Source organism: Sorex fumeus, unplaced genomic scaffold, assembly GCF_029834395.1.
Source record: "Sorex fumeus unplaced genomic scaffold, SorFum_2.1 ptg000047l, whole genome shotgun sequence".
In the NCBI taxonomy this organism is placed as follows: domain Eukaryota; kingdom Metazoa; phylum Chordata; class Mammalia; order Eulipotyphla; family Soricidae; genus Sorex; species Sorex fumeus.
In genome coordinates, this window is record NW_026606104.1 from 3,722,944 (window position 1) to 3,750,147 (window position 27,204).

Here is a 27,204-nt window from a genome sequence, read left to right on the forward strand (position 1 = left end):
TGGCACTTTGTTCCCTACTGCTTGAATGGACTGGGGTTCCGCTCAGAACCTTCATTTTTACCTTCTAAATATCCTTGGTCAACAGTGCTATCAGTCTTTTAACCTCAAGCAGAGGAGAGTAGGAGATAGAAAAATAAAGATCTTGCCTATTCTTTTTTTTTTTTTTTTTTTTTTTTTTTTTTGCTTTTTGGGTCACACTCGGCAATGCACAGGGGTTACTCCTGGCTCTGCACTCAGGAATTACTCCTGGCGCTGCTCAGGGGACCATACGGGATGCTGGGAATCGAACTCGGGGGTCAGCCGCATGCAAGGCAAACGCACTGCCCTCTGTGCTATCACTCCAGCCCCTTGCCAATTCTTTTTTTGGGGGTGGGGGTGGGGGTGAGGAGCACAGCTGGCTGTGCTCAGAGATTACTGCTGACTCTGCTCAGGGATCGCTTCTGGAGGGGCCTGGGGGACCATATGGGGTGCTGGGGATCAAATTGGCTGGCAGTGTGAGGGGATCAAATTGGGTGGCAGTGTATGAGGGCAGGTTTTTCCTAACAGACACTAGACAGGAAAAAAAGAGGAAAGTTAGACTAACCAGTTGGTGCCAGAATTTCCCTTACATCTAACATTAGCAGAAGCATTTAAAAAAAAAAATTCCATTTGATCAATGTCTGCGTGCAGCCTGCCAGGAAATGCTTTAGCATTGTAGCTCTAGCTAAAATGTAAGCAAGAATAACTGCTTTCCTTTGTGTTAAGCAGACTTCTAGAAAGCTTGCAAAGCGTCACAATTTGAACATGATGAAGAGAGATAATCCGGGAAGGGTAGGAAAGCCCCTAGAGCATTTTGGTGTAAGAGGACAATGCGATCCGGGCATCTAAATCTTGACTATGTCGACAGGTTATTTATCTCCCTACTAAGAGTCGGAGTCATGTCGCAGGAGAACCCTAATATGATGGCTCTAATCCATTCACGGAAAATTTCCCCAACTTCCTCGCACTTTATCTCCGGCTTTTACCCGCCCTCTGGTGCATCGCCAGCCAATCTCCTCCTGGCGAATAGGAACCTCCAGCATCACTGATTGGCCTCCTTTACTGACCGCCCACTCTGACCCGACTCCTAGCAGTTTGCTGTGCTTTGCCACATTGTACAGCTGCAGAGAGCGCCGCCGCGGGTGGGGGAACGGATGCAGCTGTAAATCTTGGGTGATGTTATCTTCCTAGGTCTGTGTTCATCGCTGGCATGGTCACCCTTTAATAAAATTCATACACCACCCTCCAACTCCAGGGGATGGAGATGTAGCTTCGTGGCAGTTCAATCAATCCCGCACCGCAAAATAAATTAATACAAAACTGAAGTCCAGACTAGAGAGATAGCTCCATGGGCTGGAGCACATATATGCTTTGCATGCTAGAACTCGGTTCTGATCCTGGCACCGCCAGAAAGTTACTGCAGCAGTAGCCCCTGGTCCCAGAGAGGCGTAGCATCAAAACAAAAAACAAAATTGATGCTCGAGGCATGGTCAGGTACGAAAGCCTCTGGTGCTTGGGTCCCAGCCATCTCTTCTCCCGGGAGGACTCACCCCAGTCCCACACCGCAGGAAGATTTACAGTTGTTAGAGGGCGGGGTCTAGCTGTTGGCTGAGTCTGGTTAGTTGGAGACTCAGACCCAGAGCCCAGTCCTCCCACATGTGGCGCCCCTACGTGGCTGCAGACTGGGTGTGACCGACTTTCCCCGGGTAAGGCTAGGGCGGGGCTTGGCAGTGCAGGTCCAGGATGCAGATCCTGGAAGGAAGAAAAGGTATAGTGTTTGGGCCAGGCTGGCTGGGCAGGGCTGGCCTCTCCTGGAACAGGTGAGAGCAGCGAGGCTCCTTGGTCTGACTGTAGGGATAAGGCTGGAGACAAGACGGATCACCAGGTGAGGAATGGGAAACCCGGAAGCAGGAATTGGAGGAACCCAGAAATGGTTGAATGGTGGGGGGACTGGTAGGGGGGAGAGGAGAGGGGTTGGGCATTCTCTTTCTGCAGCTCTTCCTCAACACCCCTGCACCCTGGCAATCATTCCCCAGGATGGATTTGGTAGCCCCTGGCCTGCTGGATGTGTGGCTGGAGCCTCCAGAAGATGCCTTCTCTCCAGGAGCTTTCCTGGAGCTGGGACTCCAGGGGCCCCCTCCTGAGGCCCCGGCAAATAGGCTACAAGAACAGGGGCTGCAAGGCTGGGGCTCTGGCGGGAGCCTTAGCTGCGTGAGTATAACAGTCATTATGGGGGTGGCCTGACACAGGGAAGCCTAAAGACTGAGCCTCTGGAAAAGAATGTGCGAGGGTCCACTGGCTGGTGTACTGTCCACTGCACATGCACACTCTTTCTGCAGGGCCTTCGAGAGAGTGAGCCCGATGAGCTCCTAAAGCTTTTCATCGACCCCAATGAGGTGTACTGCTCTGATGCCTCTCCTGGCAGTGACAGCGGCATCTCTGAGGATCCTGGTCGTTCCGACAGCCCACCTGCTTCCCTGGCCCTGGGCTCCCCTGCCCTCTATGAGGTTGTCTATGAGGCAGGGGCCCTGGAACGGGCGCAGGGGGAAGCAGGGCCGGCAGCAGGAGTCCTCTCTATCCAGCTAGGTCAGTGTTCTTCATAGGCAGTTGCCAGCCTTGGCCCTTCCCCAAGCGGTGACACTCCCCAGGTCCGGCTGTCACAGGACATCCTCTATCTCTCCTGCTAGTGCCTTCTGTGCCCTCGGATGGATGGAACCCAGCATTCCCGGTCAACACCTCCACGGCCCACCAGCTGTCTCTGGACACTCACACCCACATCCTACCTAGACCAAGCACCTTAGTCCCTGTACCTCCTGCTGTGCTAGTGAGTCCCAGGCATTTAGAGCCAACCATAAATAGCACTTTGGGTTTATTTGGTTTGTTTTGGGAGGAAGGGGCACACACAGTGGTGCTCAGGATTTACTCCTGGGAGGACTCAGGGGACTCTGTGCTGCTGGGAATGGAAACTGGGTTGGCTGTGTTCAAGGCAAGCACCTTGACCACTGTATTAGTATTGCTCTGGCTGTCCTCCATTATTTTTTTTTTGAGGAGTGTTTTGAGGCCACACCCTGCGGTGCTCAGAGGCTGCCGTCAGCAAGAGCCCTGGAGCAGCTGCGCACAACTATGCAGTCCAGGGATAGAGCCCAGGACGCCACACAACCACACAGGCAAAGCAGGTGCCCTGACAGTGAGCTGCGGCAACTACGGCCCCAGCACTCTCCCTGCAAATCTCTAGTTGGAGCTGGAACCAAAAGCCAAGCACCACAGAATCTTAGGCTTAAGGACTTTTAAATGTCTGCTATTTCTAAACTTGTCTGATGCTTCTAAATATCAAAAAGTGGTAGAGTCTGTGGGGTTTCTTGGCAATGTTGCTTTGGGGCTGCACCAGGTAGTGCTCATGGATCACTCCTGACTTGGGGGACCGTACATAGTACAGATCAAACCTGGGTCAGCTGCATGCAAACAAGTACTTTACCCCGTACCAGCTCTCTGGCCTCACTTTTGTTTTTTAAACAATGCCCCACCTCCACCCAGCACAAGGCCTCATTCTCAGATTTTAATTGGATTGGAAGGAACACCCCTAGTATAATTTCACCAAACAGCTGAAGCATAAGGCATCAAGAAAAGGAAGGAAGGCCAGAGAGATAATGTAGCAAGCAAAGTGCTTGTCTTGCACATGGCTGCCCGGGTTCGATCTCTGGCACCACATATGATCCCCTGAGCTCTACCAGTTATGATCTCTGAGTACAGAGTCAAAAATAAGCCCTGTGCACTGTCAGGTGTGGCCACCCCCCCAAAAAAAAAGTTTTCATTCTAAAATCAGGAGAATTCGTTGCCTGAGAGGGGACAAAGGTTCAGTCTAAAAAGTGGGGCTCAGACCATGAAGGTCACCATCCCAAGCTGCTCCATGTGGTGTACTGGATAACACCAGGGTCAAATGGAGGCTAAACGTGGAAAGTGAATCATTTACCCACGGTAAGATGTAACCTGAAACAGGCCCTTCCAGGCTTGCTCAGGACCTAGGTCCTAACTCCTGGCAGAGAACATAGAAAGCCATCTCTTCTTTCCTGCTTTTGGGGGACATGGGGCATACCCTTCAGTGCTCAGGTAACCATGTGCAGGGACAGGATTGCTGCCTTAAGCTCTGCACTGGGGCCAGAGCGATAGTACAGCATGTAGGGCGTTTGCCTTGCACATGGCTAACTGGGGTTCAATCCCCAGAATCCCATATGGTCCCCCATACACTGCCAGGAGTAATTCCTTAGTGCAGAGCCAGGAATAACCCCTGAGCATCGCTGGGTGTGACCAATAAGCAAAATAAATAAAGAACTTGCTGATTAAAAAAAAAAAATCTGCACCATCTCTCTGGCTTTCTTCCTTAGTTCCCAGAGGTCCTGCTGGCTCACTCCACAGCCTGAGTTGAGGTCCCTGCCCTGTCCCAGCTGATCCTTCGTGGAGAGGTGAGGCAGCCTGGGTGCAGGGGGTGCTGTGACCATCCCCCCCTTTCCTTTGTGCTCACAGCTTCCCCATCAAATGCTATTCCTGACGGAGGAGGAGAAGCGGCTGTTGGGACAGGAAGGAGTTTCTCTGCCCTCTCACCTGCCCCTCACAAAGGTAACAGGGGCCCCAAAAAGCATCTCTGCTCCAGGGGCTAGAAAGATAGTACAGCGGGTAGCTTTCTTTGCATGCAGCCGACCAGGGTTTGATCTCCAGTATTCCATCTGGTCCCCTGGGCATTGCTAGGAGTGATTCCTGGGCACAGGGCCAGGCATAACTCCTGAGCACTGCCAGGTGTGACAAACTAATCCCCCCCCTCGAAAAAAAAGCATCTTCACCCCAGGGAGCCCAGTCCTAGGGAAGGGCCCAAGCCTGCTTCACCTGCACCCCCAGGCAGAGGAGAGGGTCCTTAAGAAGGTGAGGAGGAAAATCCGTAATAAGCAGTCAGCTCAGGACAGCCGGCGGCGGAAGAAAGAATACATCGACGGGCTGGAGAGCAGGTCTGTTGGGACACCCCTTCCTTGGCACAGGGGAGCTCAAATCTGCACGGGGGCCAAACCTGCACCCACCTCCCCCACTGCCCCAGGGTGGCTGCCTGTTCTGCACAGAACCAGGAACTACAGAGAAAAGTCCAGGAGCTAGAGCGACACAATGTGTGAGTCAAAGCAGGGGCCACTGCAGGGTGAGCTGGTTCCGGGCATCCGTTCCTGGGAGGTCTGAGGTCTCCTTTCCCCCTCTAGCTCCCTGCTGACCCAGCTCCACCAGCTGCAGCTGCTCATTGCTCAGACCTCCAGCAAGGCGGCCCAGACCAGCACTTGTGTTCTGGTATTGCACCTTCCTCTGCCTTTCATCCCAGCCCTCGGGACCCTGTGCCTTGAAAGCCTCCATGCTGCTCTCTGCTCCCTGTCTTTATTGTCCCTATGACCACGTGTCCTTGTGCTTCTCCTCAGATCCTTCTTTTTTCCCTGGCCCTCATCATCCTGCCCAGTTTCAGCCCCTTTCAGGCTCTCCCAGAAGCTGGCCCTGAAGGTTACCAACCTCGTGGAGGTGAGCGGGGAAAAAGGGCTGTTTCAGGCGAGCAAGTCGGGGGCTGTCCTCCAGGAGGGAATGGAAGGCCATGTCCTCCTAGGCTTCCCCCTTACCCCCAAGGTCGCTACCCTTTACCTTTGTTCCTTTGTCCCAGTAATCTCCAGAACTATCCTGACTCACAAGGACGCAGCAGAAAGTGTGGATGCCCCAGCACTGGAGTCCAGACTGGCAGGGCCACCAGGGCCAAAGGGTGCAAATGGTTCCACAAGGACAGAGCCAGATGTGGGGCCGAGGGGCAGGCAAGCAGGGCCCGGGGGGCGCAGCAGGGCAGCACAGCATACAGACGAGATGTGAGCAGGCCCCTGGCGGCTGTGCAGGCACAGCTCAGAATCAAGGCTCCCCAGTGCCATGGCACCCCCCTCCAACTCATGATTCTGCAGTTTTAGGGGTCCAAATCTCTTGGGGCACCCCAGAGGTCTGGTCCGCCTATGTGAGTGGATACTCCAGATACTTGTTACCTATGCTTTTACTTCTATTGGGAGAGGGTTGAAATAAGTTTTAGCTAATAAAATTTTTTTTTTTGGCTAAAATTGAATTCCATAAGTTTGAATTAGCAGATAAGGTAGAAGAGAAGTACTTGGTTAACTGGAGTCTATGCTGGGCACTCCCTTTTCCCTTCCTATCCCTATAACTTCCTACCCCAAAGCAAAAGACAGCAGGGAAGACATTATTTTAATTTTATTCTGCTCAGCAGTGATCTGGGAGGATGGGGGAGAGGGAGTGCCATCCCGAGGCACCAAGATCCTGGGGCACCAGCCAGTCCTTCCATGGTATGAGGGAGGGTCTGCAAGACCAGTAGAAAATTGCTGAAGGCAGCTATATGGACTCGATCTGCTTCCGGACCTTTTCCAGTGCTTTTTGATCCAGCTGTCTTTGGCGAACAATGACAAGGCAAGCAAAGACCAAGGCCACACCCACGACAACCCCCTCAAATTTCCAGAATAAGTGTCGTTCCATCAGAGCTGAACGGCAACTGAAGACAGAAATAAACAGTTATTGGGGCTGGAGAAAAACACAAGGGGTTAAGGTGCTGTCCTTGCATGCAGCTTGCCCTGTTCATTCCCCAGCAATACACAGGGTCCCCTTAGCACAGGGCTGAGAGTCACCACTGAGCACTGCTAGTGTAGCCAAACATTTCCCAACCCCCCTTTATTTCCCAGATGAGGCCAAACAGTCTTTCCTTAATCACCCTCATACTTGTACCTAACCAAAATCTATGGCAGGAGGAAGAGGAAACCAGAGTCAGCCTCCAAGTGCCCAGTGCGCCATCCCCAGTAAATGTAGTGTTTATCTGAGGTGAGAAAAGTAGAGTCGGTTTTAACTAGTTCTACTGATAGGAAGAGATGGTTAGCAATATTGTACTGAGTTCAAGCAACTGGCTTCCAAATTCTCTCCACTCTCCCATTTGTCATGCAGCCTTCCGACCAAAAGGGAGCGGTGGGATTATTTACCTCAAGCACGTGATGAACGAGCTTTCAAGAAGACAAAAACAGGCACTTACCTTTTGAATTCATTCTTCTTAGATGAACTGCATGTGATTTTCTCCACATACCCCGTGGAACCACACTCAGGGGTGGTTTTCTATCAGGGCAAAAGGACCAAAGCAATGTCAGGAAGGGCAAGAGGAAGAGGAGGACCACAGGGCAGGGGCCTATGCTATGGAACATAGAAAATCAAGGAAGAGTTCTGCTGAGACTGGTGAGGTAGTGGGCGCAGGAGTCAGGATACGTTGCTAGAATACTGCAGGGGCAACTGTCTCTGGGGTCCAAGGGATGGCTTTGAGAAAGATCATAAAGGGGCAGGAGATACTGGCAGGGAAGTACTGTCCGCCCACCTGGCTTACACCACATAGGGGGTCTCCTAAGCTTCACCAGAAGTGGTCCCTGAGTGCCACCAGGTGGAGCCCAAAAACTCAAAGAGAAAAGGGCTAGAACAGGATTATTAGCTGAATTTTGGCATTTGCTGGGGCTCGGGGTGGGGGCTGGAATGTGCGCGAGCGCACAATTTCAAGGGGAAGACAAGCTCAACCAAATTCGCACAATTACTGGGACTGCAAAGAAGAGAGGGAAAGGGAATGGGAAGGGAGCGAGTAAGAGGAGCGCTGCGGAGAGTGGCCAGAGCCGGCGAGCTGCTCCCTGCCCTGCGTGCCGCCAGCAGGGTGTCGGCAGCACCAAGGGCGAACACTCACAGCCTGGAAGCTGGAACACGGCGCGCATTCCTCGGCCACCACGAACTCTTCCACCAGCCAGCACGGCAGGTCGGAGGTGCTCGCTGCGGGGGGAGGGGGAGAGGCGGCCGGCGCGGGCCGGGTCAGCGGCACCCCCGAGGAGCCCACCGGCGCCCGCGGCCCGCGCAGCACCTACCTGACAGCTTGTCCCCCGCGGAGGCCGCCGCGTGGCTGAGGAGAAAGGGCGAGTCGCGCGTCAGGGGGGCGGGGACCCGGCCCCCACCCGCGGCGCGCGGACTCGGGGCGCCCCGGGCCTCACCTGAGCGTTAGGGTGACAGCGCAGAGCAGCCAGCAGAGGTGGCAGCCCGGGGGCAGGCCACGCCTCCCCGAGCCCACAGGCATGGAGCGCTCAGGGTCGCACCGGGAGGCGTACGGGGACCGGTCCGGCCTCGCGGCGCCGTCGCACGGCCCGGGCAGCGCGCACTCCGCAGCCCTGCGGGGTCTCCGCACCGGGGCTACGGAAGACAGGGGTTGCCGGCTTAGGGCCAACGCCGCACCGGGCCGTCCCTCGGCCCACGGCCGGGAAGCCCGGGGATACGGGCTGCGGGGGGGGGGCCGTGAGCTCCCCTCCGCAGACCCTGCGGCGCTCGCGGAGCGCGCGGGGGCGCACGGCCCAGCCCCTCTCCCCTCAGCTTCCGCTCCCGGCGCGGCCATCTTACCCCGCGGGGGATGCTGGGAGGTGCCCGGACTTCCGGGGGCGGGGCCGAGCGGGCTCTGCGCGCCGCGGCATTGTGGTCTTTGTAGTCTTTTGTCGGAACGGAGCAAATGGTGGCCTCTCGGGGCGGGGCTGTCCCCTGGGCTTGTCGCCTGTTGGCCCGCTTCATTATTATTATTATTATTATTATTATTATTATTTTAAATTATTGCATGATTTATTTATACGTTTGGCATTTTGGGTCAAGACCCGGCGAGGCTCAGGGGACCGTCTGGGGTGCCGGGGATCCAACCCGGGTCAAGTGCGTACAAAGCAAGAGCCCGCCCAAGAGCCCGTCCTGTACCGCTTTAGGTTAGCGCTGCAGGAAGATGTTCAAAGGAAAAGCGCGTCGCCCCGTCGGGGCCGTGCAGCCTCTTTAGAACCCCGGGTACCTGTAAGCCGCAGCCTCGCCCACACCCCTCGCGTCTGAGTCCCCTGCTGGGAATCTGCGCTTTTCTCTTCCCAGCTCCCGAATGGCAGAGATCCTCTGGTACTTGAAACCTTTTCCCAGCTTCCGTATCCCACGACCCTTGGTGCAGATGGAGGATGCTATAGGCACTCCTGGCCCTCCGGAGCGGCCCTCTGAATAATTTCTTTGCACGGGTGGATGGTGGTGGTGGTGGGGAAACGTGTCCCGGCGGTGCCCAAAGACCCTGTGGTGCAAGGGACTCAAACCGGCACCCTGCAAAGCGCGTGCTCGGAAGCGTCGGCCTGGTACCTGAGCACCTCTTGAATGTACACCCTCTGAGTGAAACTATTAGAGCGACAAATGGAGGATTTGAAATCCCAAAAGCTCAGGCTCTCTTGTTAGATGCATGACTTTAGGATTGTATTTGGCCCTTGGTGCTCTGTGCAAAATGGAAGTGTCTAGTGTCTTTTCTGGCTTCCCACACACACACACACACACACAGACACCCCTCCAGACATCAAGGAGATGTGAAGCTGCACGAGTGCCTGACGTTTGTGTCATACTTTTTTGAATTCCACATAGACCTGACACTGATCTCAGCAGTCTGAGAGATGAGAGTTGGAATTAACTGCAGCATATGAGTGACTGCCAGTGTATTGATGAGTACTGAGGGCAGGTTCTTCAGGTGTTCAGGTCTGACCTTGTCTGGGCCAGATGCTGTTCGTTTCTTTACCAACGAAATGGCATGTTGGATTTCGGAAGGGAGAACATTGGGAATGACATATCCATCCTGCGGAATTTGGTATGTGGGCAGGTGGACATGGCTATCAAAGAGATCTGAGTAGAAGTCATGGATAATCTTCTCCATTACCCTTCTGGAAGATGTAATAGATCCATCAACGTCAGAGAGCAGTCGTCTTGGTCTTGTAGTTGGCAAAGGACAGGCGGGCATTGCGAATGCTTTTCCCGGCTTCTGCCGCATCTGCCAGCACTTCTGCTCTTCTCTCTTTGAGGTCTTCCCTTATCGCTTCTCTGCACTGCTTTGTGAGCTCAGACATTCGCTTGCGGTTGCCTGAGGCTTGAGCCAAGCCACGTTGGCAAGTAAGCTCAAGAGTTTTCAAAGACAGGCTTTTTTTTTTTTTTTTTTTGCTTGTATCTCTCTCTTGGCGTTCCTCGCACAATCATGGAGGTGCTGAACCAGTCGATCGTATTTCTCGTCAATGTTGTCAATGACAGCATCTTCCCATGTTGCCACAATAGTGCCAAAGAGCTCCCAGTTGGTGGTTGTTCTGGGAGTTCTCTTCTTAAACTTTGCAGCCCTTTCTCCCTGCTCTGCAAAGTAGAATTTTGCACAAAGGAGACGGTGGTTTGGTCCCTCTTCACACGCTACCTGTCTGAAAGCAAGGTTCTGTCCCAATGGAAAACCAGCAGGACTGTACCACTGTACAAGAAGGGGGACATCCATGACATTGGCAACTATTGCCCAATCTGCCCGTTGTCTGTCATCTACAAGCTGTTCACTTGAGTCATCCTGAATAGGATTGGCAGAACACTAGATGAAGGACAACCATGCGGGCAAGCCGGGTTCCACAAAGGATTCAGCACGATCGACCATATCCACATGATAAGCAAGCTCATTGAGGTTTCTCGGGAGTTCAAGATGCTGCTCTGTCTAACATTCATTGATTTAAAGAAGGCCTTTGGGGGTTGGAGCAATAGCACAGCGGGTACGGCGTTTGCCTTGCACGCAGCCAACCCGGGTTCAATTCCCAGCATCCCATATAGTCCCCTGAGCACCACCAGGGTACGTCCTGAGCAACCCCTGTGCATTGCCAGGTGTGACCCAAAAAGCAAAAAATAAAAATAAAAAAATAAAGAAGTCCTTTGATTCTGTTGAGATGGAAGAGGTCATCGAAGCCCTAGCCAATCAGAGCATTCAAACTCAATACAACAGGATCCTCCATGAGCTGTATTACAGATTCACTACCAGGATCTCACCATTCTACAAAAAAGTGATCATCCATGTCAAGAGAGGGGTTTGCCAGGGTGATACCATTTCACCAAAACTCTTCAGTGCCACCCTCGAGAACTGGAATGGGAAGGAATGGGAGTGAAGATAGACGGTCAGCAACTATACCACCTCTGCTTTTCTGATGATATCGTTCTAATAACACCAAACATTAGCCAAGCAGCACAAATGCTGGCCGACTTCGACCGTGAGTGTGGAAAGGTCGGACTCCAGCTGAATCTCAGAAAGACAATGTTTATGAGAAACAGTCTCATTCCTGACGTTCCATTTGCTCTCAACGGAATGACCATCTCTGAATGCAACAGTTATGTGTACCTACGTCGAGAAGTCAACATGACGAATGACCTGGCACCTGAGTGGCACAGGAGGAAGAGAGCGGCTTGGAATGCCTTCAGGAGCATCGAAGAAATAGCTAAGAGGACGAAGAACCTCCAGCTCCAAGCACAGCTCTTCAATTCCACTGTTCTTCTTGCATTAATATATACCTCAGAGACCTGGGCCCTACGAAAACAGGATGAGAATGCTATTCGGGTCTTCCAAAGAGGAATAGAAAGAGCTATGCTTGGAGTATCACATTTCACTCAAATGAGAGAAAGAATTCAGAGTTCCAACCTCCGTCAATGATCAAGAATCAGGGACGCTGTCTCGTTTGCCAAGGTGTCGAAAATCAGATGGGCTGGACACGTAATGAGATTTGGAGACGACCGCTGGACTAGAACCGTTATCAACTGAATTCCACGAGACGTTAAAAGACCGCGTGGCCGCCCACCTACGAGATGGTCAGACTTCTTCGTCAAGACCCTGAACGATTGGTTTGAGGCTCTTCGTGTTCCTAGAACGAGCAGACGCCATTGGGCTACACTAGCACGCGACAGGGACAGATGGAGATGTTACTGGCGCCCGCTTGAGCAAATCAATGAGTAATGGGATGTCAAGTGATCAAGTGATGAGTGACTGCAGCATCATTGATGTTCTGAAGGCCACTGACCCCTGAGGGGATCCCATGAGATCTTGTGCCCACACTCCCAAGACAGTTCCCCGAATTAAATCTTTCTTTTCTTTCTTTCTTTCTTTCTTTCTTTCTTTCTTTCTTTCTTTCTTTTTTTCTTATTTGTTTTGGGCCACAACTTGCGGTGTTCAGGACTTACTTCTGGCTCTGTGCTCAGGACTCATTTCTGGTAGGTTCAGGGGACCAGACTGGGCTGCCTGGAATAGAACCCAGATTGACTATGTGCAAGGCAAGTGCCCTACCCTCTGTTCTATGGCTCTGACCTCCTCCTGGATTAAATCTTGACCTAGGACTGAGCCATAGTACAGGGGTAGGGAGTTTTGCACAGGGCCCCACCCAGGTTCCATTCCTGGCATCCTATATGATTTCCCCAAGCACCACTAGTAGTAATTCCTGAATGCAGAACCAAGAGTTACCCCTCAGCACCACCTGATGTGACCCAGACACCCCCCCCCCAAAAAAAAAGAATAGAAACTCTTAATTTCCCTCCAGGACTGCAATGTCTTATCCTCTAATCTGGGCTCATATTTTGTTTGTTTGGTTTGGTTTTGGAGCCACAGCTGGTGTGTAGTTTGTTATAGGCTATTATATAGTTTAAGAAAATATTATCCAGGAACTGGAGCAATAGTACAGCAGATAAGGAAGGCACTTGCCTTGTAAGCAGTCCACCAGGATTCAGTCCCCAGCAATCCATATGGTCCCCTGAAAACCGACAGGAGTAATTCCTGAGTGCAGAGTCAGGAGTAACCCCTGAGCATCACTGTTATGGCAAAGAATAAATCATCCATATACTGTTGGACCAAGGAAGGGTTTAAACAGTCAGACCCTAAAATTTAAGAGCAATAATCTATGCTGGCTGTGTAAATCCCTAAGAGACCCTGGAAGAATCCCTAAGAGACCCCTGAGATCTACAATCCAAAAAGCATGCCTGGAGGGCTGGAGAGAGAGCACAGCGGGTAGGGCGTTTGCCTTGCATGCGGCCGACCTGGGTTCGATTCCCAGCATCCCATCTGGTCCCCTGAGCACTGCTAGGAGTAACTCCTGAGTGCAGATCCAGGAATAACCCCTGTGCATTGCCGGGTGTGACCCCCCCAAAAAAAAAACCCCGAAAAGCATGCCTGACCCGGAACTATGTATTTTTTTGTTTTGTTTTATTCTTTTATTTTTATTCTTTATGCTTTTTGCTTCTTGGGTCACACCCTGTGATGTTCAGGGGTTATTCCTGGCTTTGCGCTCAGGAATTACTCCTGGTGGTGCTCAGAGGACCATATGGGATGCTGGGATTCGAACCCGTGTCGGCCTCGTGCAAGGCAAATGCCCTACCCGCTGTGCTATCACTCCAGCCCCTTAAGTATTTTTTTCTCTTTAGGTCTCACCCGGCAATGCTCAGGGGTTACTCCTGGATTCTACACTCAGGAATTACTCCTGGCAGTGCTCCTGGCAGGGACCATATGGGATGCCAGGGATCAAATCCGGGTCGGCCGCATATAAGGCAAATGCCCCACCCATTGTACTATCTCTTTGACCCTGACCCTGAACTATGTAAAGACACAATTTACTCCTGTGAGAGGTATGACTGTAACTAAAGTTAAGCCTTATTGATGTCTATAAACCACATCTTGTTTTAAACAAAAGTGAAATCCGTAGTTAATCTTGCATGGCCTGATTTGACACTTGGGAATGCAGTTTTAGAGTATAATTTCAACATCAATCTTTTACATTGTTTGTCAAATGTATTTGAATCCCACCGCCCATCATGATCCCTGGGTTCATGGCCATGACATAAACATTGGTCCTGCTCCCCTTCTATGTCTTGCTTATCTGAGCTATGATGAACTCGGCTATAACACTGGCAGTGCTCAGAGCTTACTCCTGGCTGAGCTCTCCAGTGACCATATGTGGCATGGGATTGACCTCTACATGGCAAATGCCTTAACCCCTGAGCCTCTGAACTGTCTCTCCAATCTGAGGTCACTGATTAGTAACGATTTTATCTGTTTGAGTTCCCTCCTAAATTCTTTTTTTAAATTTTTTTTTTTTTATTTTTGGGACGAGTTACTCCTGCCTCTGCACTCAGGAATTACTCCTGGGTGCTCAGGGACCATGTGGGATGCCGGGATCAAACTTGGGTCCACCATATGCAGGGCAAACCCCTATCCGCTGTACTATCGCTCCAGCTCCTCCCTCCTAACTTTACATATATGTATACAGCTTCCCAGACAACTAGATTATGTGTTTCGTTTTTCTAAGTAGGAGGTACTTAACACACATAAATATTAGCAATTTTGTAATTGCTTGTTCTAGTCCACATCCGGCTGTGCTCAAGGTTTACTCTGGCGACCTCAGAAATTAATCCTGGAAGAGTTTAGGGAACCATCTGGGGTGCTAGGGCTGGAGCGATAGTACAGCAGGGAGGGTGCTGGCCTTGCATGCAGCCAACCTGGTTCAATTCCGGCATCCCTTATGGTCTCCTGAGCCTGCCAGGAGTGATCCCTGAGTGTAGAGCCAGGAGTGTAACCTGAGTGCCACCAGATGTGGGCCCGCCGAACAAAATTAAATTAAAATGCCTTTAAAATTTTTTTTTGCTTTTTTTTTGGGGGGTCACACCCAGCGATGCTCAGGGGTTACTCCTGGGTCTGCACTCAGGAATTACTCCTGGCAGTGCTGAGGGGACCATATGGGATGCTGGGAATTGAACCCAGGTCGTTCACATGCAAGGCAAATTCCCTACCCCCTGTGCTATTGCTCCAGCCCCTAAAATAATTTTATTTTATTTATTTTTTAAATAATTTTAAAAGGGTGCAAGCAGAATTAGTGAACTTGACCTGGCTACATATGACATAACCTGATGGCAGACCCCAGGCAAGCATCACAGTCAGGCATGTGTGTGATTCCTGGGAAGTGGGGTGCAGGGGAAATAATATGTTCTGGGGCTGGGGGTATGGCTCAAGTCTAGCGCATCTGTGAGGTCCTGAGCTGGATCCCCCAATACCACTTGCTGCTTAGGCCTTGCACCACTGGGAGAGGCCCTAAGCTCCCAGCAGGTGTGACCCCAGGCCCCAAACATCAGCACAGTAAAAGATAAACATGCTTTGGCCATGAGAACAGAGGTAGATATGAGGGGATGTAAAGACGAACCTCTGGCATCTTATAATGTTACAGACTGTAATTTTTCAAATACCTGAGAACAGCTAACTGAATAAAGAAACTATGGTACACAATGGAATACTACACAGCTGTTAAGAAAAATGAAGGCAACAACCTTCACACACTTCCCTCTTACTGTGGTGGGAAGATGCTCGCTGGTTGGCTGGGTGTTTGAATACTATCTGTAATGAATTATTGTGAACTACTTTATAAAACTCTTAAAAAATGAAAGCATATTTGCTTATACATGGATGGAAAGAATGGTGCTAAGTGAAAAGAGTCAGAGGGAGAAGGACAGGCATAGAATGATGGCACTCATTTGTGGGATTAAAAAACAAGTATGAGAATGATACTCAAAGACAGTAGAAATAAGGGTGAGGAAGACTGGCCCAGAGGTGGGAGCTTGCTACAGGTTGTGGAGGAGGGCAGTTAGGACAGAGAAGGGACCACTATGACAATGATAACTGGAAATGATCACTCTGGATTAGGACTGGGGCCTCCTCTACCCAGGTCCTCCATCTTCCAGGCATTACACCCACCAACTGCCCCCAGCACTGTGTAATCCAATCAACGGCCAAGACCCAGTGACTATAAAACCCTGCTAGCGTGCGGCCGCATTTGCGGCTGTGCAACATCTCATTATCTAGGTCTTACTCTGGTGAACCTGGCAGGCTACCAAAAGTATCCTACCCACACGGCAGAGTCTGGCAAACTCCGCGTGGCGTACTCAATATGCCAAAAACCAGTAACAGTGATGGGTCTCATTTTCCTGACCCTGAAAGAGCCTCAAATGTGGCACTTTTTAAAATCTCAGGGCTAGGATGAAGGAGACATGACTGGGGCCTGCTCAAGGCAATTGATGATCAACAGGATAACAGAAATACAGTGCTACAGTGATCACTCTAGACAAAAACTCAGTGCTGAAAGGAGGTAAAGTGATACATGATACCCTTCCAGTAACAGTATTGCAAAGCACAGTGCCTAAAAGAAAAAAGAGTGGGAGAGAGAGAAGAAAGAGAGGCGAGGGGAGAGGAGTCTGCCATACTAGATGGAGGTTGGGTGGGGCCCTCTAAGGGAAACTAGGGATATTAAGGGTGGAAAACTTAACTGGTTAAGGGATGGGTTTTGGAACATTGTATGACGGAAACCAATAGAGAACAACTTTGTAACTGTGTATCTCACTGTGATTTAATAGAAAGAAACAAAAAAAAAAACTGAAACTGCCCCCCTCCCCTCGGGAATTTTTATGTATTTGTTGTTGTTTTGGGGCCACACCCAGCAGTGCCCAGGATTTAGTCCTGCCTCAGTGTTTAGAGATTACTCCTGGCAGGCCTCAGGGGACCATATGGGATGCCACGGATCGAACCTGGGTTGGCCACATGCAAGGCAAGTGGGTTACTCCTGATTCTGTGCTTAGGAATTACTCTTGGTGGTGCTTGGGAGAGCATAAGGAATGCCAGGGACTGAACCTGGATTGGCCACATACAAGGCAAACGCTCTTCCTGCTGAACTATCGCTCCGGCCCCATGTTCCATGGATGCTTTTAAAGGTCAAGAGAACATAAAGTATCGGGTGGAAATAAGCTATAAAATGACCAGAAGCGTTATACCAAGCCTGTTCTGAGGGCTCTTTCCTGGGTGCCCGTGGATTTCCCTTTTTATCATCATGTGGTAAAGAGCTGTTATTGTTCAAAAATTGCTTGTCTTCTTGTTTGTTGTAAGTACCACCCAAGGATTAAATATATAGCCATACCCGGCGATGCTGAGGGGTCACTCCTGGCAGTGCTTGAGAGACTATAATGGGATGCCAGGGATGGAACCCAAGTCAGTTGCATGCAAGGTACATATACATATATATACACACATCACAAATCACAAATCACAAATCATCCTGTTAATCGTCGATTGCCTCGAGCAGGCCCCAGTAACGTCTCCTTCATCCTAGCCCTGAGATTATATTCAAGGCTCTTTAGGAGAATGAGACCCATCATTGTTACTGGTATTTGGCATATTGGGTACGCCACAGGGAGTTTGCCAGACTCTGCCGTGTGGGCAGGCTACATTCGGTAGCCTGCCAGTATGTCCAAAGTAGGAATGAGATAATAAGATGGCATAATAGGATGACATAATAAGATGTCATAATAGGATGTCGCGCGGCTGCGAATACGTATATATATATATACACAAATATATATAATATACATATACACACATATATATTTTTTTCTGTTTGGTTTGGTTTGGTTTTTGTTGCCATACCCTGTGATGCTTAAGGCTTACTCCTGGCTCTGTGCTCAAGAATCAATCCCTGGCACTGCAGCTGGTCCCTCTGAACTCTGCCAGGAGTGATCCCTGAGTATAGAGCCAGGAGTAATTCCTGAGCACCTCTGGCTGTGGCCCCCATCCCAAAAGCAAGTTCATTAGCCCATGAGTCACAACTTGGGATTGATGGGAGGCTGAAAGCCTATAGCCTGCAGTGACAGCTGTTAGCTCCCTGCAGCCAGGCCTGCACTCAGCCAGGAGGGTCCTCTGTGGCCTGCAGTGAAACAGAGAAAGCCAGTATCCCTGGGGTCCTCACTGCCTCCTCCTGGGCTCACAGGAAGGGCACGACTATCATAGCACTGAACCTGGGGGTGCAGGAACAGAGCCAGATGGGGCCAACCAACCCCTCTGAGAGGCAGGAAAGGGGGCAGCTGAGCAGAGAATCCCAACGATGAAAGAAAATCACCCCAACTGGAACCCCACCGCACATAGTGGCTACAGAGAAAGGCCCTACGAGCGGCAGCACAGACCCGACCCCTGAGGACCCGGAAATTTGAAGCAGTAACAGAATAAATCAATGATTTATTTACATTCGTGTTTGCCCTGGAAACCCAGGGCAGACCTGAGGCCTGGGAACCATCTGCCCTTCCCCATCTCCCTCTCCCCCACCTCCTCACCACCTGTCTCACGTTCTCTTCCTCCTTTCCTCCAACTTCCCTTTTTTCTCTCCCCCCCTTACCTTGCTCTTCTCTCTCCATTTTCCCACCATCATCTCCCTATCCACATGCCACTAAGCCCTGCACTCTCCCTCCCATGCCCAGCGCCTCCTCTATCCAGCGCTGGCCGCACTCCGGCAGGACCTCCAGGCTCAGGGTGAGGAGTGGGGCAGAGGCCGTCAGACCACGGAGCACTTGCTGGTGTTCTTTCTGTCACACGTTTTCAGCTCAGTGCTGGGGGACTTGTTGTTGTTTCCCTAAAGGGAGAAGAGCAGAGAGGTGAGGGGAGGTAGGAGGCTGGGAGTCACTGAGGTGACTTACCCTCAAGGACCCCTCAGCCCTCTGCCCCGTTCAGTACACACACACACACACACACACACACACACACACACACACAGGGAGTTGTAGAAGCCACTCACTGGCTGCGCGCGCGCACACATACACACACACACACACACAAACACACACACACACTGGGAGTTGTAGAAGCCACTTACTGGCCGCACACACACACACACACACACACACACGGAGTTGTAGAAGGCACTCACTGGTCTCACACACACACACACACACACACACACACATGGAGTTGTAGAAGCCACTCACTGGCCTCCGGCCGCCGGATTTCAGCAGGATGTCCCGGGCCAGGGAGTTGAAGGCCTGTCAGGGAGGGGGGGACAGGTGAGAGGGGAAAGAGCGGGGGACCCATCTCTCTTCAGGTGTCACAGCGGCAGGGCAGCTCACCTCATTCACGTTCATACTGGACTTGGCACTTGTCTCGAAAAAACGGATCCCGTGCTCCCGAGCCAGCTGCGGGGGGAGTTAGTGGGGCAGAGCTGAACCACAGGTCTCACGACCACCTCAGCTCCCACAGCTCGGCTCTCGGCCAGGCCTCTACAATCTGACTCTCAGATGTCTCTGTTTTGTTTTGGGGTCATGCCCAGAGATGCTCAAGGGTCATTCTTGGCTCTGCACTCAGGAATTACTCTTGGAGGTGTTCAGGGACCTATACAGGATGCCAGGCATCGAACCTGGGTCGGCCACATGCAAGGCAAAGGCCCTCCCCGCTGTGCTATGGCTCTGGCCGCCCCGACCCTGGCTCCCAGGCCGCTACACAGCTGACCGCACCTTATCAGCTTGCTCCTTCTGTACCTTCCTCTTCCCTTCCATGTCACACTTGTTCCCCAGCAGGAGGCGCTCCACCCCGGCGGAGGCATTCTGGAGGAGAAAGGAGAAGCCTGGTGAGCCCTGGTCCCGCTCACCTTCGGGGCCCTGCCCTGCTCCCCTCTCTTTAGGGGAGTCGTCACCTCTTTGATGCTCTTCATCCAGTTCTGGATATTTTCAAAGGATTTCTCATCCGTGATGTCGTACACGAGGATAATGCCCTGGGAATGCACACGGGGCTCAGGGCCAAAACCTTGGATCATGCCTCTCAGCGTGAGGCTCCCCATTGCCCGCTGAGGCACCCCGCAAGGTCCCCCTACTAGCCACTGCGAGGGGGGCTTTCTGCAACCCACCTGTCGGCCCCTCATTTCTTCTGCCCCTCTGTACCCATAAACCCACGTTCTACTGTCTCGTGCCCTCAGCCCCTGTCCAAACCCACACTCCATACCATGGCTCCACGGTAATAGGCGGTGGTTATTGTCTTGAATCGCTCTTGGCCAGCTGTGTCCCTGAAGAGACAGAAAATCTTATGGGGTGAGGCCCAGAGCGATAGGACAGCGAGCAGGTGCTTGCCTTGCACATGGTAAGCCCAGGTTTGATCCCCGGCACTGTATACAGTCCCCCAAGTCCCACCAGGAGTGGTCCCTGAGGTCAGAGTGAGGAGCAAAAACCTCAGCACAGTCTGGGGTAGCCTCCAAGGAAAACAAAACAACATTCATGGCGTGGAATAGAGAAAAGGGTTTTCCAGAAAGAATACCCCTCTCTATGCACACACACATAAACAGGAGGAATTCAGTCTGTGCATGGGTGAAGCTGAGAGAAACAGAATCAGCAAGCAGGTTGGTAAAAGGGAAAAGGAATACAGATATTGGGTCACGGTGGAGAGATGAGGGGCTGGTAGGGGAGACAGAACACTTGCCTCACAAACAGTCCATTGGGATTTGATTCCTGGAATATGGCCCCCTACGCACCACCAGAAATAAGTTTTGAGTGCAGAGCCAGAAGTAAGCTTCGAGAATCGCTAAGTGTGGCTGCCCCCGACCAAAAAAAATTATTTTTGCTTTTTGCTTATGGGTCATACCCGGTGATGCTCTGGCTCAGGGGACCACATGGGATGCCGGGGACCAAACCTGGCTCAGCATGTGCAAAGCTAATCCCTACCTACTGCTCTGGTCCAAAAAAAAAAAATTTTTTTAAATACTGAAAAAGGAATTGCTCTGCTATTAACTGCATGATTATTCTCCACCAAGCACTATGCAAGGACTTTTTTTCATTTTTTTTTTCATTTTTGGGCCATGACTTGGCTGTTCTGAGGGCTTACACCTGGCTCTGCACTCAGAAATTATTCCTGGCAGGCTCATGGGACCATATGGAATGCAAAGGATCAAACCTGGGTCAGCTGCATGCAAGGCAAGCGTCTCACCTGCTGTATTATCTCTCTGGTTCAAGTGCATCTTTTTTGGTTTGTTCTTGGGTTATACCTGGTGATGCTTAGGATTTACTCCTGGCTCTGCACTCAGGGTTCACTTCTGGAGATACTGGGTAGACCATATGGGTCAGCTGCTTGCAAGGCAGCAGGAGGCGCTCCACCCCGACAGAGCAAACACCCGGCTCACTATACTGTCTCTCCAGTCCCACATCATCTTATATGTACGTTTCATTTTACCTAATCTTTTTTTTTTCTTACCAGACACATTTTGATGTTCCTATTTTACGTTTGTTTGGGCTGGAGCGATAGCACAGCGGGTAGGGCGTTTGCCTTGCACAAGGCTGACATGGCCGACCCGGGTTTGATTCCTCTGCCCCTCTTGGAGAGCCCAGCAAGCTACCAAGAGTATCCCACCCACATGGCAAAGCCTGGCAAGCTCCCTATGGCGTATTCAATATGCCAAAACATGTAACAAGTCTCACAATGGAGACGTTACTGGGCCACTCGAGCAAATCAATGAACAACGGGAAGACAGTGCAGTGCAGTGCAGTGCATTTTATGTTTTGTTTAGTTGGTTTTTGGGCCACACCAGACTGTGCTTGGGAATGAATCCTGGCTCTGTGCTCAGGAGTCACGTCTGGTGGGGCTCAGGGGACTCTGAGCAGTGTCAGGGATCAAATCCTGGTCAGCTGCCTGCAACATAAGTGTCAACTTGCTGTCCTTTACTCCAGCCCAATAATGTTTCTATTCTACAAACAAGGAAATAAATTTGGAGAGGCTAACTAGCTAATGAGGGTCACATGGCAGTTGCGTTACAGAGCAAGAATTTCAACCACAGCCCGCAGCTTCTTCTTGCAGCATAAATGCCTCCGAGAAGCCTCCTACACGAAAACTCTTTCAAGGGCTCCCACTTTCCAGAACGGTCAAACCAAACCTCTATACTTGGTCCTGTGGACCTCCAATAAATCAGACAGGCAGGATTCCTTTAAATTTATTTATTTATTGTGTTTTGGGGGCCACACCTGGGTGTTCTCAGGGCTCACTCCTGACTCTATGCTCAGGGATCACTCCTGGGGGTGCTCAGAGCACCATATGGGATGCCGGAGATCAAGCCTGGTCAGCTATATACAAAGCAAGCTCCTTGCCTGCTGTCCTGCTGTGCTATCTCTCCTGCCCCCTAGACGTAATTCTTTTTTTTTTTTTTCTTTCTTTTTGGGTCACACCGGCGATGCACCGGGGTTACTCCTGGCTCATGCACTCAGGAATTACTCCTGAGCTCCTGGCAGTGCTTGGGGAACCATATGGGATGCTGAAAATCGAACCTGGGTTGGCAGCGTGCAAGGCAAATGCCCTACCTGCTATGCTATCGCTCCAGTCCCTAAACTTAATTTTTTTTTTTTTACTTAATTCTTAATTCTGTAACCCTGTAGCACTGTCCTCCCATTGCTCATCAATTTGCTCGAGTGGGCACCAGTAACGTCTCACAACAAATTGTGAGACTTGTTGTTACTGTTTTTGGCATATTGCATATGTCATGGGGAGCTTGACAGGCTTTGCTGTGCAGGCAAGATACTCTCGGTAGTTTGCTGGGCTCTCCAAGAGGGGTGGAGGAATAGAACTAGGGTGGGCCATGTCGGCTGCGTGCAAGGCAAACACCTTACCCACTGTGCTATCGCTCCAGCCCCTAGACTTATTTCTTAATTCTTTATTCTAAATTAAGAATTTAGAATTAATTCTTTTGTTTTTTTCATTTTTGGGTCACACCGGCAATGCTCAGGGGTTACTCCTAGCTCTGCACTCAGGAATTACCCCTGACACTGCTCCGGGGACCATATGGGATGCTGGGAACCGAACCCGGGTGGCCGCGTGCAAGGCAAACGCCCTACTCACTGTGCTATTGCTCCAGCCCTTAGAATTAATTCTTTTTTTTTTTTTCTTTTTGGGTCACACCCGACAATGCACAGAGATTACTCCTGGCTCTGCACTCAGGAATTACTCCTGGCGGTGCTCAGGGGATCAAATGGGATGCTGGAAATCGAACCTGGGTTGGCCGCATGCAAGGCAAATGCCCTACCTGCTGTGCTATCACTCCAGGCCCCCTAGAATTAATTCTTAAGTTTAATCCTAAATTCCTAATTTTTAACTCTGCGGGGCCAGAGAAATAGTTCAAGGCTGACAGAGAGGCTTTGCATACAAAAGTTCCGGGTTGAATCGCAGCACCATAGGGACCCACATCACTACCAGGACCCATAAGCACCAAGCCAGGAGTAGTCCCTGAGTATCATTGGGTATGGTTAAAATCCGCCCCCAGGTTTTTTTGTTTGTTTTTGGGGCCACACATGGCAGCGCTCAGGGATTACTCCTGGCTCTGCACTCAGGAATCACTCCTGGAGGGTCCAGGGACCATATGGGATGCCGGGGATTGAACTTGAACCAACAGCATGCAAGGGGAGTGTCCTACCTGCTGTACTCTGTCTCCCACCCCCCAAATAAGTCTTAATTCTTTACTGTTTAATTGTTCAGAGTCTGTAAACGCTGTTGTCAAATTTAGGGAATACTGGTAGTCAGAAGAGGCAACAGAATTACCAATAAAGCAGAGAATAAGGGCTGGAGAGCTAGTCCAGTGGGTAGGGTGCCTGTCTTTCATGCAGATGACCTGGGTTCAATCCCCAGCACCACCTATGGTCCCCTGAGCCTATCAGGAGTGATATCTGAGCACAGAACCAAAAGTTAATCCTGAACACCGGCTGAGTGGGGGTGGGGTGGGGGTGGAGTGGGGTGGGGGGAAGGGCTGGAGCTTCAGCTGGCATGCAGGCACTCCAGGCTCAATCCCCAGCACTGCAGGGTTATTGGAGAACCATGGGAGCAACCCCCAGCACAGAGTCAGGAGTAGCCCTCGAGCACCCACAGGTAAAGATAAAAAAACAAGAGAGAAAGAAATAAAGAAATAGGGAAAGGGTAAGAAATGAAGCAAAACAAAAGGAAAAGGGTTAGCAGAGGTCCTGAGGCAACAGAATTCACTCACCAAACTTGCAGTTTGATCTTCTTCCCCTCTATGTCCACAGTGCGAATCTTGAAATCAATCCCTAGGGGTGGAAGGGCGTTTGGTGAAGCTGAAGCTGCTCTGTGTGTGGTGTGGTGCGTGTGAGTCTGTCACAGTGTGGGGTGGAGACGCAGACCCGGGCCTCAGCAGGGGCTCCAGGGGCTGCTGCCCGGCAGGTGTGGAACTAGGTTTGCTCTCAGATTCATTTGTTACTGTGCTCACTTAGATTCTGTCTCTGGAGGGGCAAGGGGAGAGGGTGAGGCCAGTCCTGCAGGGAGGTTCTCGCCTCTGCTTCCCTGCCCCCTTCTCTCCGCACTCCCCCCTCCATCCACCCTCTGGGCCTGGAGGGAACAAGGGACAGCAAGGCAAGCTGACAGTGGCTTCTGGGAGGGTCAGGCCGGGAACAAGGCAAGTCTGAGGCGCAAACAAGATTCTTCCTGAATGTGTAGTCGGGAAAAGGGCATTTTTCCCTTCCCCTTTCTACGCGGAATGTCTGAGGCTCTCTCTCCTTCTGCCCCAGACCAGAGAGGACAGTAAGAAGGATGTGGGGGGAGGAGGGGAGACAATGGTCTTAGTGGCTGCCTGGGGAACGGTCCCAGTCTGCTGACTCATCAGGCTGACTCAGAGACCCCAAAAATCCCCTCATTCCCACCTCCCTCCCTTCCCCCGCTTGGGCTTGAGCAAACACCACAGTGGTTGGGTGGCTCAGCACACCGGCCACTGTGCTCCCGTCCCTGACTGCCCGTTAACTTGAGAGCCAGAGCGCCAGGCTGGGGAGGGGTTGGGGGGGTGGGTCTGGTTCTCCCCTGGGGCTGGAAAAGACCAGCAGGCTAGGGTCAGATGTTGGGGGTGGGTTCAGGGCGGGAAACGTGGACGGAGGATGGGAAAGTCTTAGCGGGTGGCGTTGTTTTTAGAGAAGCCAGGAGCGAAGCCCAGCGGGGTCCGTCTGGGGTTCGAGGGTCTTCCTTCTGCAAGCCCCGGAATGATGGGAGGTTTGGGTACCACCCAGACTCCCACCGGGGGCGCGGGGGGCGTGGGGGCGGGGGAGTCTGGGGCAGGAACTCGGGGCTGAACTTTGAAAGCCGCTCTCGAGAGGGGTGGGGGCACTGGCCAGTGGGGCCACCGGCGAGTTGGTCCGGGGGGTCCTGGGGGTGCGGGCGGGGGGCTTGGGTGCTCACCGATGGTGGAGATGTAAGTGCTGTTGAAGTTGTCCTCCGCGAAGCGAATGATCAGACACGTCTTGCCCACGCCCGAGTCCCCGATGAGCAGCAGCTTGAAGAGGTGGTCGTAGGCTTTGGCCATGGCGGAGTGTGGGGGAGCCGGGAGCGGCGGGGAGGCGGGCCTGGAGGGGGCGGCGCGGGCCAGCCGGCCAGGAAGGACTTTTCCTGCGTCCCGCGGACTCCGGGAAGAGGCGGCCGCCGCGGCGCGCCGCGCCCCACCCCCGGCCCGCCCCGGGCCTCCCTGCTCGGCGCCCGGCGGGGACGCGGTTCTGCAGCTCCCTGCGGGCGCGCCCCTCGGGGAGCGCGGACCTGGGGGCTCGGCGCTCGGGACGCGCTTGGGAAACTTAGAGCCGCGCGCGGGGCGCGGGCTGCGGCCGACGGGTGGTGCGCCCCCTGGCGGGCAGGCGCGGGACGACCCGCCGAGCGCGCCCACCCGGCCCCGGTCCCCGGTGTCCTGCTGGACGCGGACCGCGCGGGGCAGTTCCCGGGTCACTGGGAAGCCCCCCGGGCCTGAACCGCCCGCGAGCGCGAGGCCTTGGCCTGCCCAGAGTGCGGAAGCGACTTATCTGGCCCCAGGAGAGAATTCTTCCAAGACCTGCTTTTCCAGCAATGGGAGTTCTTGGATCACGGAGTGCACGGCTGAAGGCGCCCCCTATTTGTCGGTGTCCACGTTTCCCCCTTCTGCGTCCTTTCTCTCCTCCCCCTCTCTTCGGGTGTGTTAAGAGCCTTAAGCCTCCTTTATTTCTTCTCACTGACCAAACCAGTTCTTTAAACTATTCTTCAATTTTCAGGGATTGTCTTGATTTTAAAAAAATCCAGTAGTTTTCCCTTTTCTTTCTTCCTGTCTTTTTTTTTTCTTTTTGGGTCACATCGGCGATGCACAGAGGTTACTCCTGGCTTTGCACTCAGGAATTACTCCTGACGGTGCTCGGGAGACCATATGGGATGCGGGGGATCGAACCGGGTCGATAGCATGCAAGGCAACCACCCGCTGTACTATGGCTCCAGCTCCTCTCTCTTTCTTTCTTTCTTTCTTTCTTTCTTTCTTTCTTTCTTTCTTTCTCCTATCCCTCTTTCCTTCTTTTTTTCTTTCCTTCCTTTCTTTTTCTTTCTTTCTCTCTCTCTTTTTTTTGGAGTGCCAAGCATTTGCCCAGCAAGGCGTGTGCCCCAAATTTGAGCCACATCTCTGGCCTCAGGCCTAGCAGTTTCAACCGCACTGAAGTATTTGCTCATATCTCTGACCTGACTTACACTGGTATAACTGCTGTTCCCGGATGGCACATGGATAGGACCCTCAGCCTGAGAATGGGCCCCTCCCGCCCGCAGGAATTGCTTGGTTGATGCCTAAGTCTTTCATGTTTCAGCAAGAAATGACACGTGTTTTGTTTTGGGGCCACACCTGGCTGTGCTCAGGGCTTACTCCTGGCTCTATGCTCTAGAATCACTCCTGGCGGGTTTCAAGGGACTTTATGTGGTGCCAGGGATTAAACTTGGGGGAATCCACCTGCAAGGCAAGCACCTTACCCACTTTATTATAGTTCTGGTGTCACACTTCAGAGATTTTTCTGGTTGATAACTATCATGTTGCAATTAATTCGTATTGATCCATGAGAATAAATTATGTATTTATCTTACCAACTCCATATTTATTTATTTTAATTAATTTATTTATTTATTGAATCACTGTGGGAAAGGTTACAAAGCTTTCAGGTTTAAGTCTCAGTCATGCAAATATCAAACACAATTCCCTTTACCAATACTTATTTTTTTACCATGAAGAACCCCAATAAAACCCCACCCCCACCCCTCCCAATCCCTGTGAGGCAGATGAATTCTAGTTAACACTCTATCTGCTTTGATTAGATTCATTGTTTCAGTAAAAGATTCACCACTATTATTTAGAGTTTACCCCCCCCCCAAATCAGACATGCTGAAAAAGCATTGTGAAGTGATTTGCTTTCTACAGCTGGGTTCAAGAATTAAATGTTGGTTTTGGATTTCTGCTATTTTACTTATTGACCCTGGAAGTATTTCTACTGAAAGTCAGATAGTTAAGAAATTGGTTTCTGTGCTCTGGAGTCGTGGCCGTGCTGGAGAGCCGCTCGTGGGGGGCAACTGGTGGCCTCGGTAGGGCGTGAAGGGCAGACCGAAACACCCCCCTTCCCATGAGGTTTTAGTCGCCCCCACACTCCCAGCTCATACCTGCTGTCCACAAGGCTCCCATGCGGCCGCCATCTTTCTTTCCAGAG

The 27,204-nt window shown here is 51.7% G+C and overlaps 3 protein-coding genes across 3 annotated transcripts; 1 reads left to right on the forward strand and 2 right to left on the reverse strand.

The window, feature by feature from the left end:
- The first annotated feature begins 2,055 nt into the window (after positions 1–2,055).
- Positions 2,056–5,898, forward strand: CREB3L4 (cAMP responsive element binding protein 3 like 4). The gene is made up of 9 exons (XM_056122799.1): positions 2,056–2,229; positions 2,358–2,604; positions 2,706–2,842; positions 4,540–4,632; positions 4,909–5,015; positions 5,102–5,170; positions 5,256–5,340; positions 5,466–5,562; positions 5,699–5,898. The coding sequence occupies exons 1-9, from the start codon at positions 2,056–2,058 to the stop codon at positions 5,896–5,898; spliced, it is 1,209 nt and encodes a 402-aa protein (XP_055978774.1).
- Positions 5,899–6,268: 370 nt separating this feature from the next.
- JTB (jumping translocation breakpoint) lies at positions 6,269–8,489 on the reverse strand. Its single transcript, XM_056123244.1, has 5 exons — positions 8,091–8,489; positions 7,968–8,002; positions 7,793–7,875; positions 7,106–7,185; positions 6,269–6,577 (listed from the first exon to the last, which is right to left on the reverse strand). Exons 1-5 carry the CDS (start codon positions 8,483–8,485, stop codon positions 6,421–6,423), a joined length of 750 nt encoding a protein of 249 aa, XP_055979219.1. The 5' UTR covers positions 8,486–8,489; the 3' UTR covers positions 6,269–6,420.
- Positions 8,490–17,949: 9,460 nt separating this feature from the next.
- RAB13 (RAB13, member RAS oncogene family) lies at positions 17,950–25,258 on the reverse strand. The gene is made up of 8 exons (XM_056123348.1): positions 24,914–25,258; positions 23,718–23,778; positions 19,712–19,772; positions 19,407–19,484; positions 19,228–19,317; positions 18,844–18,909; positions 18,706–18,759; positions 17,950–18,353 (listed from the first exon to the last, which is right to left on the reverse strand). The coding sequence occupies exons 1-8, from the start codon at positions 25,035–25,037 to the stop codon at positions 18,276–18,278; spliced, it is 612 nt and encodes a 203-aa protein (XP_055979323.1). The 5' UTR covers positions 25,038–25,258; the 3' UTR covers positions 17,950–18,275.
- Between the last annotated feature and the right edge of the window lie 1,946 nt (positions 25,259–27,204).

Bases quoted from the DNA above. Each gene is read 5' to 3' on its own strand.
- CREB3L4 (XM_056122799.1), top strand. From the start codon at position 2,056: ATGGATTTGGTAGCCCCTGGCCTGCTGGATGTGTGGCTGGAGCCTCCA. The intron at 2,230-2,357 runs GTGAGTATAACA...CTCTTTCTGCAG, and splicing joins CTGGCGGGAGCCTTAGCTGC to GGCCTTCGAGAGAGTGAGCC. The intron at 5,341-5,465 runs GTATTGCACCTT...GCTTCTCCTCAG, and splicing joins AGACCAGCACTTGTGTTCTG to ATCCTTCTTTTTTCCCTGGC.
- JTB (XM_056123244.1), bottom strand. From the start codon at position 8,485: ATGGCCGCGCCGGGAGCGGAAGCTGAGGGGAGAGGGGCTGGGCCGTGC. The intron at 7,186-7,792 runs GTGAGTGTTCGC...TTGCCCTGATAG, and splicing joins CGTGTTCCAGCTTCCAGGCT to AAAACCACCCCTGAGTGTGG. The intron at 6,578-7,105 runs GTAAGTGCCTGT...TTCTGTCTTCAG, and splicing joins AAGAAGAATGAATTCAAAAG to TTGCCGTTCAGCTCTGATGG.
- RAB13 (XM_056123348.1), bottom strand. From the start codon at position 25,037: ATGGCCAAAGCCTACGACCACCTCTTCAAGCTGCTGCTCATCGGGGAC. The intron at 19,773-23,717 runs GTGAGTGAATTC...CTGTCTCTTCAG, and splicing joins AAGATCAAACTGCAAGTTTG to GGACACAGCTGGCCAAGAGC. The intron at 18,354-18,705 runs GTGAGTGGCTTC...TTCTCCCTTTAG, and splicing joins AATCCGGCGGCCGGAGGCCA to GGAAACAACAACAAGTCCCC.